This window comes from Xiphophorus hellerii, chromosome 3, assembly GCF_003331165.1.
Source record: "Xiphophorus hellerii strain 12219 chromosome 3, Xiphophorus_hellerii-4.1, whole genome shotgun sequence".
Lineage (NCBI taxonomy): Eukaryota > Metazoa > Chordata > Actinopteri > Cyprinodontiformes > Poeciliidae > Xiphophorus > Xiphophorus hellerii.
Window position 1 is genome coordinate 27045993 of NC_045674.1, and position 14020 is coordinate 27060012.

At 38.0% G+C, this 14020-nt stretch overlaps 1 protein-coding gene across 1 annotated transcript in view; it reads left to right on the forward strand.

The window, feature by feature from the left end:
• The first annotated feature begins 547 nt into the window (after nt 1–547).
• Nucleotides 548–14020, forward strand: part of emc2 (ER membrane protein complex subunit 2) — a 30654-nt gene continuing 17181 nt past the window's right edge. The window contains exons 1-7 of the mRNA XM_032559075.1: nt 548–658; nt 1332–1445; nt 5291–5355; nt 7416–7501; nt 9546–9603; nt 13472–13557; nt 13750–13809. Of these exons, the coding sequence (XP_032414966.1) occupies nt 592–658; nt 1332–1445; nt 5291–5355; nt 7416–7501; nt 9546–9603; nt 13472–13557; nt 13750–13809 (536 nt within the window). The 5' untranslated portion in view covers nt 548–591. The remainder of the gene's footprint in view (nt 659–1331; nt 1446–5290; nt 5356–7415; nt 7502–9545; nt 9604–13471; nt 13558–13749; nt 13810–14020) is intronic.

Sequence of the window (14020 nt, forward strand, 5' to 3'; positions counted from 1 at the left end):
TACACTGCATAGGACAAGTTCAAATTGGGCTTGAAAGTCATTAGGAAATTACGTGCTCACCATGTTTACAGCTGAAAGTACTTCTTTGTGATGTAAAATATATGATTACAAAACCTAATGTATTTCTTTTGTTGTTGTAACACTCATATGTTTAAGATCAGCAAATTCTCCCCTCACTAAGTCATGAATTAACGGTAATTAACATACATCTTATGAAAAGCCGTGTTCAGTTTAAATTCTGAATAACTACAAAGTGACGTTTTTGAGTTTTCCAATACACCTTAAATAAAATAATTCTAAGAGTGAGTAAAAATTCCCATACAACTCCTTGAAAAAGATTATTATTATTATTATTATTATTATTATTAATAATAATAATAATAATCTTAATCAATTATAAAATATTGTGTTTCATTTATGTGTTTAAATTTTACTCTGGATATCTTACTGTAAAATCCTGTTTGTTTGTGTCAATAGCAGCGAAAATATCTGTAAGGAAGCGAATAGTTTTTAAGCACTATATATTAAAAAACAGTTTATTTTTGTTCAGGCACGCCTCCAGTCGGCATTTTTCTGACGTAGAAGTGGCGTATGTTGTCATATGAGGGGGGTAAAAATATGGCGTCTTTGTCAGAAATGTACGATGTGGGGTGGGAAGGTAAAAAGACATTTTATGTGTTCTTACGCAGTGGCATGCTCTTATATGCCTTTTAAGATGTCTGATTTTCTTGCTTTATAATACTGCGTTTGGTCCTCGCTGTTAAACTGTTAAATTTACACGGAAATACGTCTGTGAAGAATTGAGCAATGCTAATTAGCTCACAGTGCTAACCTGTCAACTTAGTGGACACACTGACACGAAAACGAGCTTAGCTACTCCTCAGTGGTATTCAGTTGATAATAAACTGTGTAGCGCATTTATACAGTTTAGAGGTTGTAGATTGTCTGAACGAGAACGACTCGTAAACGTAGAAGCATGTCGTTAATGGTTACGGCTAGCAATAAGCTAACTCTATTGCTGTAGAGGAAAAATAACGGTGTATCGCAACGTTAGCGATGTTACTTATCCTCTTAGGCTTCACTGATCATGCCACGTGCATGTTAGGTAGGTGTAGTTTCATAGTCAACATTGTTCAGGTTTATTTTGGGTACTTTTTGTGAATGATGTGCGGCTAAAACTGGCTAGCAGTCATTGCTAGAAGAGCAAATTCGTACTGTGCAAAAATACCAACATGACCAGATTACACATATTCAGGTGTGCATGTGTTTAATAACCGAGTAACGATGCAAACTATAATTGATTTTATGTGGTTGAATGTCTGTTTGTACAGAGATGAGAGACAAGCTGCGTAAATGGAGAGAAGACAACTGCAGAAATAGTGAACAGATAGTGGATGTTGGTGAAGAGCTCATCAGTGAACATGCATCAAAACTGGGGGATGACAGTAAGTAGCTTTTTTTTTTTACTCAACTAAAAACATGCGTCAATTACTTGATTTTTCTTGTGTGAAGCAGAACTTTATAAGAAAAATTAGTGCCTTTTTAATAGTAGTGGTAACCTAAAAATACAAGTAGATTATTATCTTCTTACTTAACGAATATGATGTATGTCTTTTAAGTGATAGTCATGGATTTGTTTAATGCTGAAAGAACACTTGTTCATTTTAAAGGCAGGAATGTGGCTGTAAAGAGTCTTTAAAAAAATTAAAAGAAAGAAAAAGTAGAAATACCAATCGCACAAAAAAAGTCAACAACCATTACACTGTGGGTGCTGAATTAGTTTTACAGATAGGATCACATTGTTATGTTTATTTAGCTGTACTGAGAACACAGGTGAGGGTCAGCGATGAGCTCAAAACAATGTATTGCACAAGTTTTTTTTTTTTTTCAGGTCAAGATTTTTAGAAGAATCAGGAATTGAACTATACTTTAGTCATAAATAGTGATATAAACAGCAGGTGTTTATGAAATAGATGTTTTTTAAACAGTTGTGTTAGATTGAAGTAAAACTTAGCATGAATTAACACCTGCTAAATTCAGGATTTTGTAACTAAATGTGTCTTATCGCTTCTTGCTATTCTAATCGTAGAAGTAACACTGAAAAATAATACTATCTGATTCTGATCAGTCTGGGTTTTACCTGTTCACACAAATTTTAATAACCTCTTATGTGTCTTGTTAAGATCTTATATTAGCAAAAAATTAGCAATAGTAACTGTAAATAGCAGTTTTGTGTGTATTCTCGAGGGAATGTATACCCTTACTTGGTTAGCTCTTCATTTTCTTTAAAAAAATTATAATACAAGGAGCTAGTTGGTTAAGCCTAAACTTTGCTAAAATTTGTTTTGCCATCTCATTATCTGCTTCCTGTTGTCAACCTCCATATGTTTCATTTTAAATATCTTCTTACACCTTCTGTTTAGCCTCTGACTTATTTTTTTTAAATATTTCACGTATACTAAAATTAGCTAATTTTGAGTTTGTTTTTCTCAGTAACAACTTCCACACCGAAGCCCACCTCTTGTTGACATCTTGGTGGTGCAATCTCTGAACGGAACAGTGTTGTGCTTGAGTTTTAGCCCAGCAATACTCTCTGCATATTTCTCTTTTAATCTTGACTAATTGAATCAAATTCGTGCAAAAAAAATCACAACTTGTTAAAACTCATCCACAGTTTTGAACTGGAAGATGTCTGGCTTTGCTTTTTGCTCGGAACGGTCAAGAAACAAATTCACCAGGCATAAAATGCGTTCGGTGTCCAGAAACGCCTGGACACCGACGTCATCCAGAAGTGATGCCTTTTTTAACAATTGAGACCAAAAGCAACGCAAGAGAGTAAATTGAGGGGAGTCACTTTGCTGTCGGGTTGGATAATGAAACGGTATCAGCAAGGGATTATGGCAGCTTCTTATACGTTTGATGCCTCGTTTTTTTAAACGCAGCCGTGCCTCTGGTCAGGATTTGAGGAGTCCTTCATGCTGAGACAAACATGCAGCTCCGTAAATATCATGTCATATCTTCAGGGCAAGAGAGGCTTATGTCATTTATAGAGATATCTTCTGCTTAAAGAAGAAGCGGGACTTCTGACAATGGCATGGCCTGTGCAGAGCCATGATTTCAACGTTTTTAAGTTTGTCTGCCATTACATGAAAGGAGTCAGTCACGTGAGTCGTGAGGCTGCCTCTCATAGATGTTTTCAGATTCCGTCAAAAGAAAATCCATCAAAGTGTATGTAGACAAAATTATGTCCAAGTAAAAATGTTGATTATTTGATTAGATTCTTTTGTATGTTTGTTCGAATTACATTTATTTGTAAAAAAAAAACAAAACAAAAACCTGGCAAAAATAACTGAACTCTGCAAAATGTTTTCTTGCATCCCAGCATTTTCTCACTTGTTTTTATTGGTGCGGAAAGCGCATGCAGTCAACTGTCCTCGTGAGAGCGATACAAACACTTTGACATGCCATGTTTTTATTGAGCCCAGGTCCCGAATTAGCTGTAAATGAGATGGCAATTATCGGAACCAAAGCTGGAAGCATTAAAGTAACATAAGAAGAAGAAGAAAAAAAAAGTTGTTTGTTCTGGCACTGTCTGCAAGCTTTTATGAGGACCTGTGCTTCACAGAGGAAGTGTTAACTTTACCTTGTCTAACACGTACTAATTCAAATAATCAGTCTTTGTTGGCTGGCTGTCAGTCTTTTATAATGATAAAGTAAAATGGGGAAGATAAGTGTTTCGTGCTTACTACAGAATTCAGAAACTTAAATCATAGCATTAGCTTTCTGTAATAGTGGTACTGAATGTACGTAGTTCAATAAATACAAGGCTAAACATATTGGATAGATTTGGAACACTTTTCATTTTGTAAAAGCAGTTCCAGAGTGAAATAAATGTAATACGATTCACTAAATGTATATGCATGAAACTTTTATGCATAACAATATTCTAAAGATTTATGTAAGGGATTTTATTACCAACAGAATCTGTATCTTAAACAATTTCTATGACATTTGTGCAAAAGGGGGACTATTTTTTTCTAGCGGCGCACAGATTGCAGTTTTTTGCCCAATCGCCAATATTTAAAAAGGCTGACCGTCCGATTCCGATTGAATAAAAAACGCAACAAAACAAAACAAAAAAGAGAAAAATAGCAGGTTACCTTTGAGGTATGTCAAAAATCTATGACAGGTGTTTTGAGATTATAGTAGTGTAGTGTTAGCCACAGTTTAGAAAGGATTAGGAGTGTTCTCTGTTTTAAAAATACAAGCAAAGTTATTGTAATATGATTCTAGACAAACTGCAGAATTTCAGGTACGAGAAGTTTAAGGTACCTATGTTTTATAAGGTTTGAAGTTATAAAGTTCTTACTGACCTTGATGATTACTGGTAACATTACAATATTCTCTGTTCCCTATTGAAGCAAATGCTTGATTTTACTAGAATTGTGAGTGTTTTCTGTAGGGCTGGGGTGTCCACAGTGTGGCCTGGGGCCCATTTATGTCCCTTAAAATGACTTCACAAGTTAAGAATAATAAAACAATTGATGACCCAAAACATTTCAAAAGTGTCTGTCCTGTTATGTTTTTTTAATAATGCAACCTTTCCAGATTAGATCTGCACACTGTCTAGATAATTAAAACACGTCTTAACTTATTTGTGTTCATTGGCATTTAATTGTTGCCTGACTTTTCTGTTGTGATGTTTTATTTACTCATTATTATTGCTCTTATTAGTTTATTATATTATTATTACTTTGGTTTTGTTTTTGTTTTTTTCTTTTCATCAAACGATAACGCATTTATTGTGTTATCATTTTTGTGCAGCGCTTTGGTGCAGGTTTAAACCTGTTTTTAGAAGTGCTACACAAATAAATGTGACATCGACATGCAACAGTTCAAAGCCCTTTTTATGTTTTAGATCTTTACTCATGTAGAGATTTCATTAAAATGTTTATTGTTGAGCAAGTTTAAAGTAAAAACGCAAAAATTAGTTTGCAATTGATTTTATTTGATTTTTTTAAGGACTTCATGACCTGCCAGTTTTGGCCCCCTCTGCAAAAATGTTTGGACACCACTACCTTAGTAATGTAGCACTCTGAGTTAAATGAAATACAACAGTCATTTAAATGAACTGGAAGGTTGGTTATGTGAGGGGGGAAAAAGCTGCTCTTGTGAGGGCAAACTCCACACCAGGTAGAATTTAGGATCTTTTTTTTTTTTTTGCGTGTGTTCATAACGAATGGAAAGGGCATTTAACACTGTCCTCTTTGTCCGTCTCTCTTCTGCCCAGTCTGGATTATTTATGAGCAGGTGATGATCGCCGCGTTGGACTGCAGTCGGGACGACTTGGCTCTGGTGAGTTTTCGCCACACTTCCTCACACGCCCAGAAAGCTTCACAAGTTAATCGTTCACCCTGTCGCAGCCAGTTCGAGTTTGCAGCACCCCGCACTGCCAGATTAAAAAAAAAAATTATATATATATATAATAGCATTATATATATATATAAATAAAAAAGTAATTTTTATTTGGCTCCTCTGTGCTTTTGGAAGAAAACAGCGGGAATTCAGAGGGCGTAGCAAATTAGTTGTTCTGACTTTTTTTCTTCTTCAGCTTTATTAATGTTCCTAAGTATTCTTAAGCCTTAAGCACAGCACAAAAGACACACGATAGTACCAGAAGTGGTTAATCATTAATAAATGTGGCATACACTGAGAGGCAGGACTCGCTTATTAAAATGAGTTGTCTGTTGGCGATCCTCTCAGTCCAGCTGCCACGCTTAAAATAAAAACAAAACAAAGGACCTTAGTTGAGTTGATGGCTTGTGGAAGCGATCCAAGTCGCTCTGTAGATTTTTCCATTTAATTCAGTTTAGTGCAGAGGATGTTTTTTTTTTTTTTTTTTTACAGTGCCTTGTGAAAATATTCAGAACCTTTGAATGTGTGTACATTTTGTCACATTACAACTAACTTCAAACTGTTTTATTCATATATATATATATATATATATATATATATATATATATATATATATATTTATACATACAGTACAGACCAAAAGTTTGGACACACCTTCTAATTCAGTGGGGTTTCTTTATTTTCATGACTATTTATAAGGCAAGAAATCCCACTTATTAACCTGACAGGGCTCACCTATGAAGTGAAAACCATTTCAGGTGACTACCTCTTGAAGCTCATCAGGAAAATGCAGAGTGTGTGCAAAGCAGTAATCACAGCAAAAGGTTGCTACTTTGAAGAAACTAGATTATAAGGGCTATTTTCAGTTGTTTTACACTTTTTTGTTTAGTGCATATTTCCACATGTGTTATTCATAGTTTTGATGCCTTAAGTGTGATTCTACAATGTCAATAGTCATGAAAATAAAGGAAACTCATTGAATTAAAAGGTGTGTCCAAACTTTTGGTCTGTACTGTATATATATATATATATACAGTATATATATATATATATAATGTTTTATATTTGATAGATGAACAGAAAGTTGGTCATAATCGTGGAGTGGAAAGAAAAGGATACTGGGCAGGATTTCACCAGCCCATTATATCACATGAATAGGTTTTGATCTAAACTATTCCATTGTAGCTCTGGTTGTAGGTAGGGCGGCAACTAATGATTATACTAATAGTCGATTATTGTGACGATGAATTGGTTAAAAATATTGGCACAGTCTGCATATTTTTCATTTAGCCACATTAGCCATTTTTTATTAATGGATAGCACAAAATGCTTAATAGAAGATATATTTTTTACAGACTGTGACCCAAGTGAAGATAAAACTAGGATACTTGTGGAATTATGGGTAGAACAAAAACAAAGGTGGATTTTTTTCCACCTTAAATCCAAAATGTATGTTTGTATTCAGTTTTGGCTGCTTTCAGTTAGCTCTCTCATCCAATGGCATGTTTTAAACTATGTACACTCCAGTTACAGATTGTTTGATTACTAAATTAGTTGATAGTTTCAATAACCAATTAGTTACAATTAAGCCGATTAATTGTTTTAGTCTTAATCGAAACATGACCAAATGTGATCTTCAGGCCTTTAAAAGGCACTGTAGCAGTTCTGACTTGGATCATATGGTATAAACTCCACCTTTGTGTGGAAAAGCCATAAAAAATGTTGCAGTAAGAATCCTTATTTTTCTTCTTTATGGCTGCAAGTTTCCCAGATGAGTTGCAGACTAACCACAAGTTGTCGTCAGACAAAGGAGGGAGGCGGGAGGCTTTATGCCAGGTTATTTTACCAGTCACTTCTGTTTATAGAAAGAAAATGAACAAATCCTAGAAAATTCTACGGTACCTACACGAGAACAAGTGTTTCATAAAAATACCACTGCCTGAATTGGTCTGATTTTCTTTTTCTTCTTCTCTTCCCCCCCCCCCCCCCCCTCCTCCCAGACCTGTCTACAGGAACTGAGGAAGCAGTTTCCAGATAGCCACAGAGTGAAGCGATTAACGGGCATGAGGCTGGAAGCTTTGGAAAGGTAAGCTAGAGAGAGCTGAAAAAAAAGCAGCAGCACCAGAGACGGTTCTGTGTGATTATATTGGGAGATGAGGGAAGGGGGAAAAAAGTGTTTGCAGAGCCTAAGTGGTGCTGCGACTAAGGCGTGTTTATGTACAGTACGCTGTGTTTATATTGGATCGCCCGGCGTTTGTCGTGGAGAAGAAGAAGTGGGGGTGTGGGTGGGTGGACGGGGAGCAGCGACTCAGCCCTGCGTGCTCCTGTGGCGCTTTAGCTTGTGTCAGGGATTCCCGGGAAGGAAGCGGTCGGCTCCCACTGTTATTCCAGGGGTCCCTCGGTCGTTTCTGGTTTCTGCGCTATATTTTTCTCATTTTGTTTGCTCCTTACCGCCATTTCTATTTTTTATTTATTTTTTGTTGCTTTATTTCTTCCTTCTCTCTATTTTTACACTTTTACTGTCTTGTTTTGGTTCCTTTCCCGCGAGAAGGTCTTAGCCTGGTAAATATTGACACTTTACCACGCTCGGCATGCGGATCTGGGGGACGAGACGTAAACGGGTCGGCTCGCGGCCTGGACGGTTCGGTTTGTTTATGACTCGGTGAGGATCACCTCTGCTGGTTTATTGGTTATGTCAGTTTATGTGATAATTGAGAAAGGTTGCTCAGGCTCTGTCAGATTAAATAAACTGCACAGTAGGATCTAATTGGCTGCAGACAGAGCTTCACTTGAATGACACGACTTCAAACAGTATAGCCCTTCCTCTCCGACACACACGCGCAAACACACACTTGGTTCTTGAATAAATAAAGCAAATCAAAGTGGCTCGTGAGTGGTTGCCTGGTGCCATCTGAAATCTCCCAAAGTGTGGCTGAGTAATAAAGTGAATGTGAGGGAAGCGTCAGGGCTGGAAATGGGGCTGTGCATTGCTAATGGGAACCAGAGTTGCCTCTGTATGTTGCAGACTGTGGGTGGGATGGCTTCTGGTCACAGAGCCACGGCTCCAGCTGCCGGCAGCCGGCGCTTCAACGCTGAAGAAAACAGTCAGGAGTCACACCTTGGTGCCTGATTTGATATAACAAGTGAAGTGCAGATTTCCCTATATTATTTGGTATTTATAGCTCATACAGCCTCCCTATTGCTGAAGTGTCTTATGACCACAAACTTCAATGTATTTTGTTTTGATTTTATGAGATGAAACAATGCAAGTGGTGCTTGACTGTAAATCAGAAGGAATGATACAAGGTTTTAAACTGTTGTGAAAATCAGGGTTCATATGGGTTCTTCAAATCCTTGAAATGCTTGAATTTCAATTGGGTGTCTTCAGTTGGGTTGATTTCTGTATAAACTCCTTTAAAGTTCTTGATATTCAACCTGCACAGTTTTGTAGTAAAGTGCAATTTAATCTTTGATTATAAGCCTTAATTTGGAAAACTCTATTTGCAATTGAAACTCGAAGTTTACATACACAAAATAACAAGACAGACATTTTTTTTCTTTGTCTGAAGTTAAATAAGGCTCAAATTTTTCTTGCTCTTTGTGAATTAAGCAAGTGGAATTGAATAAGATTATGTTCTTTTTGTGTATTTCTTTTGTCTAATATTATTCTGAACTGAATAGCCAATTTTAGGAGGCAAATAAAAGCGTACACACCCTGACACATACAAATCTGAAAAAGGGTGAGATGTTTGACGGGTATAAATACTTTATCTAAAGCTTTGGATAAAGTGAAAACTCTCAAGGTAAACTCGTAAGAGCAGCAGTTTTATTTGTTTAAACCAAAATAAACTTGAAAACGGTTGCATGCAATAGTAAAAATGGTTCGATCTGTTCTTATTGTGTTCATAACTCGTTGAGGTGAAATTACCATGTCAGAGTGTGAGCTGCACGACTATCAAAGCCAAAATGATTTCTGTGCAGCCTTCACTTCAATCAGCCTTCTGCCATGCTGTAGACACAGACTTCATTACCTTAAATTCACTCTTATTTCCCACGACTAAATTTTGCCCACGTGAGGTTTGCGACTGGCTACGAGGCTAACTCCTGCCTGTTTCTGTTTGTCTGCGAAGGTACGACGAGGCCAACAAACATTACGACGCCATTCTGCAGGAGGACCCCACCAACACGGTAAGATGGAGAGCAAATCTGCCTGCTTAGCCTCAAACTCGGCTTCATGTCGTCGTCTTGGCTTTAAATCTGCCTGACCTTGGTGTTAGCGGTAGGAGTTCACTAAGTTGAGCTCTTTGGCCTCACTGCTCTCAATCATTGTACTGATCAGCCTATCACTCACACACCCACGCACACACAAACACATACACAGCTGAAGACTGATTAGGGTGTGGGGCTGGGTCATTGGGAGGTGATTCATGATCTTAGTCAGTGTTATATATGTTTGGAAGTGAAATGTTAATAAAGGTCCGGTCTTTGAAGGTGGTGATTTATCAGACCTCCTAGGGTCCCAAAGTTTCTGATCCACCTTCTCATTTTTTTCGGTCATTCATTGACTTCAGTTGAAACGTCTGTTTTGTGGCAAGCGCCGAACAGCGTTTTGTACAGAGCACTACTAGACTTTTGTTGGGATATTGCTTTTTTTATTCCCACGTGACTGTCCGTACTCATAGTGGACCTGCTGGTAATTGCTCCCATCAGTACTTGTGGCTTGTTGTAGGAGTGATTTATTTTAAAGCGGTTCACAAAGAAACTTTGCCTGGATTCACTGTTGCTACGCCCATCCCCAACTTTCCCAGAAACGTTCAAGTTTCCTCTGACACATCGATACAAGGTTGGTTAAGGTTTGGTCAGTATCTCTCTCAGATGGACATCCAGCTATGTGTTTAAAAAATATAGCACTTGCAAAATAATGTCAGACATTGTTTTATTCTATACCATTAGGGCCTGTGGTAGCAAAGGAAAACACAGTACTTTTTCACCTTGCTAAGTTTTCAAGTGTTGCTTCAGATTCTTGTTTTGTCTAAAGGCAATGAATTATGAAATATGCTACTTTCTAAAGAAAACTATCAGATTGTATCTTAATCTGTAATCATAAGTAGTGGTGTGACTTGCTAATGCACAAGACACAAGAACACAAGAAGACATACAAACACTGTTCAGATTGTCTAGCCTTCCTGCCATAACCAGCCAATTATAATAACTCATATAGGGATATGTGACATCACACTGTGTTTTATTAATCATAAAACAGTGACTAAGGATTTTACTTTCTAAGCTGTCTTTAACATCTTTGACTATGGCAATGGTACTCTATTATTTTCTGTCATGGCCTTATGAAGCATACACTTTTTTCACTTCCCCCTTGACTTAAAATACTATTTAGTAACTGATATTTATCTGTACTAGCCCCTGTATTCTGCATACACCTGATTTTCAATACAATTCAAGAAAATGAGCTGCAACAACTTAAAATGTAAGTTTGTGTTAAGTCTTAAAATAATTTCCAGGCTCAGTTTATTAACTCAGTTTCAATCAATTAATCAAGACTGCTCAGTCTGTGGGATTCTCAAGAAAACACAGTGAAATTCGCAACAAAATGTTATTGCTTGGTTACCGGAGCTGAAAAATTACAAGTGTACCAAATAATGTATTACTATTTTAGCGATAGTCATACTCAATGCAACGTAGAGAAAGTGAGATGAGCGGCGGATGAGATGTTGATCAGAAACTGCTCAGATTCAGATGTCAAAATATAACAAACGATCTCATGCAAGTAGTTACAACCTTGCATTTTGGTGTTTCACTTTATTACAATAAAATTTGAGCTAACTAGCCGATCTGAGATGAAAATGAAAACATAGCAAAAATTAGCTATGTTTTTAAGTTCGTTTAACTCTGTGTTAAATATTACACAGGATTTGGCTGGCTCTGTTTAAAGAGAGGCATCATTTTACATACTGTTAAGTAAATACCCCAAAACAAAAACCATTAAGAATGCCTAACATTTAAATTTTTATTTGGCAGCACACAAAATTAAGAATTATTAGATTATCTTGTCTTTGCATTCAGTTTATGCTTCGGAACGGCTGTAAATGCGGAATTGGTGCCACCGTGCATCCACCCACTGTTTTGACAGTGGGAGTAGTGATTCCAGTGACTCCCATGGCACCCCACCTCCTCCACCACCTAAAGACTCCTGGGACTCACTCGGAAAGGGAACGGTCCATTTCCTGGTCTTTGCTCGCGCTGCCACCCTGTCGGGCTTAAGCTGTCACTCAAACATGGGACTGGGAATGGAACAAAACACACAAAGTACATTCCCTTATGGTAACTTTCAAGTTTTTTGTTTTTTTTCCCCCACAGTGCTTTTCCTCTCTATAAGGGTATTGATGGCAGTTGGTGTGAAAGACACAATGACCTCATTTAGCCCACCTGTCTCGGGGTGGGGACACTTTCCTCCCTCTGCGTTCTCCACGGAGCACGAGATTGTGCCGATGGGTCTGAGAGATGGCGGAAAATTGGCAGCTCACGAGGAAGACTTGCGAGGCATCCCAGCATGTGAAGCAGAGATTGGAAAGGGAGCTGTTGTAATTACAGACTGTGGAATAGATGTGGTACACATTAACCAAAATTGTTGAATCAACAAAAATTGCTTAGGATTTTTTTATTTTTTTTGCCAAGGAGCTTTTCCAAAAAGCATTTCAATCTCTTTAGACCTTCCACTGCTCAATATATTCCAATGCCTACATCAAGTTGCTAGCCAAGTGTTTGTCTCTTTGTTTTACCTTCCGAGAAGGATTTTTTATTTATTTATTCTTTCCCACAAGAAAATAGCAGTTTAGTACGTTATTAAACATCGAGTGAAACCACACATAATATTAATATTAAACTCTTCTGCACTCTTTGCATTTCCTCCGTCGCGTTTTACGTCGGACGATTCCTGAGGTTTATCCACAAATGTCTGGAATTAGATTCACTTCTGAATAAATTATGCTCTCCCTCTTGAAGATTTGAAGAATAACATCTCTTATTTGTTTAATGAAGATGTTTGCTGTCCTGTGTGCCCCTGTGTTTCTTTTTTTTTCCTTTTCTTGGTGGCTAAAATATTGCCTGTCAGATGAGGTTGCAGTCTCTCAGCAGGTCTCTATCCCATCTTGATGGATAAGTGGATTTTGTTTGATGGCAGTGTCAGGCGAGGCCCAAATTTACAGTCCCCTAGACATGAGTCATACACGGCCCCCCAACGGTTCCAGTTATTACTATAGGATAGGAAGCCCCACTCAATCAAGTGCCACTCCATAAATAAAATAAGGTTGTGGCGGGGCAGCGTGCAGCTAATGGAGCAGCAACCTCCTGTTAAGCTTTTTCCCCTTTAGTATCAAAAGAAGCAGGAGAAGAAGAGAAGGAGGAGGTGGCAGGGTGAGGGGAGAGTAAAATATTTGGAAAAGTCAGAGCAGCAGGGGTAATTCTTCCTAATGCAGATTGATGAGAATCTAATCCACCTTAAGGTCAGCTCCAGCTTCAAAATGAGGCGGAAAGCAATTTTCAGCTGATGCGCGTCGGAGGCCCGTGCAGCTGGAGATGCGTGCTGCGCCGGCAGGAAAGCCGGGCGTCGGGGTTTGGGGGAGTGTGCCATTTTCCCCACTTGGTAAGAGGATGAGTCACCGCTTTATCTCAGCCACTGAGCTCATTCCAGCTACCAAACACTGACTCATAATGTGTGCCCATCTCATGCTAGACATAGCCACTAACCAATTTCCAATTATGCCTCCGTAGACGTATATTCATGCAAGTCTCACATTAATTGTATTGAAAAAGAAACAAACAAACAAAACAAAAAAAAACGTATCTTCTAAAATCTCAATAATGCAGGAAACGTTTTGGCTTCTCTTCTAGGAAATCTATTTTGTTTCACAGCGAAGGGGTAAGAGTTACAGTGGCTCGCTGAAGAAGTGGAACTCTTAGACTCACTCGAGCTTTTTACCGCCGTGCACACAAACACTTGAGCCGGGGATGTTAATCCTGTTTACTCTTTCCTCCACAGGCAGCAAGGAAGCGCAAGATTTCTATACTGAGGGCCCAGGGCAAGAGCACTGAAGCAATAAGGGAACTCAATGAGTATCTGGAGCAGTGAGTTTTCATTCTCTTTATCTGCTCCAACTTTTATTTGAATAAAAAATGAGTCTACTTTAAATAAAGGCAACAAATCCCCACGTTTATTAATGCTTTTTAGTTAGTATTGGCACGATTACGTTGAGTTAGTTGGAATGTGTACACTTTGTTCGAAAAGAGGAAGAACGCAATCTGTTTTTGCTCTTCCAGGTTTGTTGGAGACCAAGAGGCATGGCATGAGTTATCAGAGCTCTACATCAATGAACATGAGTAAGTATATTGAGTCTCTTTTTGGATATTTTAGGACTGGGTCATATGGCGGAAAAATGTATCACGAGAGCTATTGTACTCATTCTCCTCCTGATCCTGATTGTTGTTTTTTTTAAGCAGTTATGGGAAAATGTCTTAATTTTCCACAATCTTAATGGATACTAGCAACTTTGATGAGCTAGTTATGCACTCAGCCCAAATCCTTCTAGAC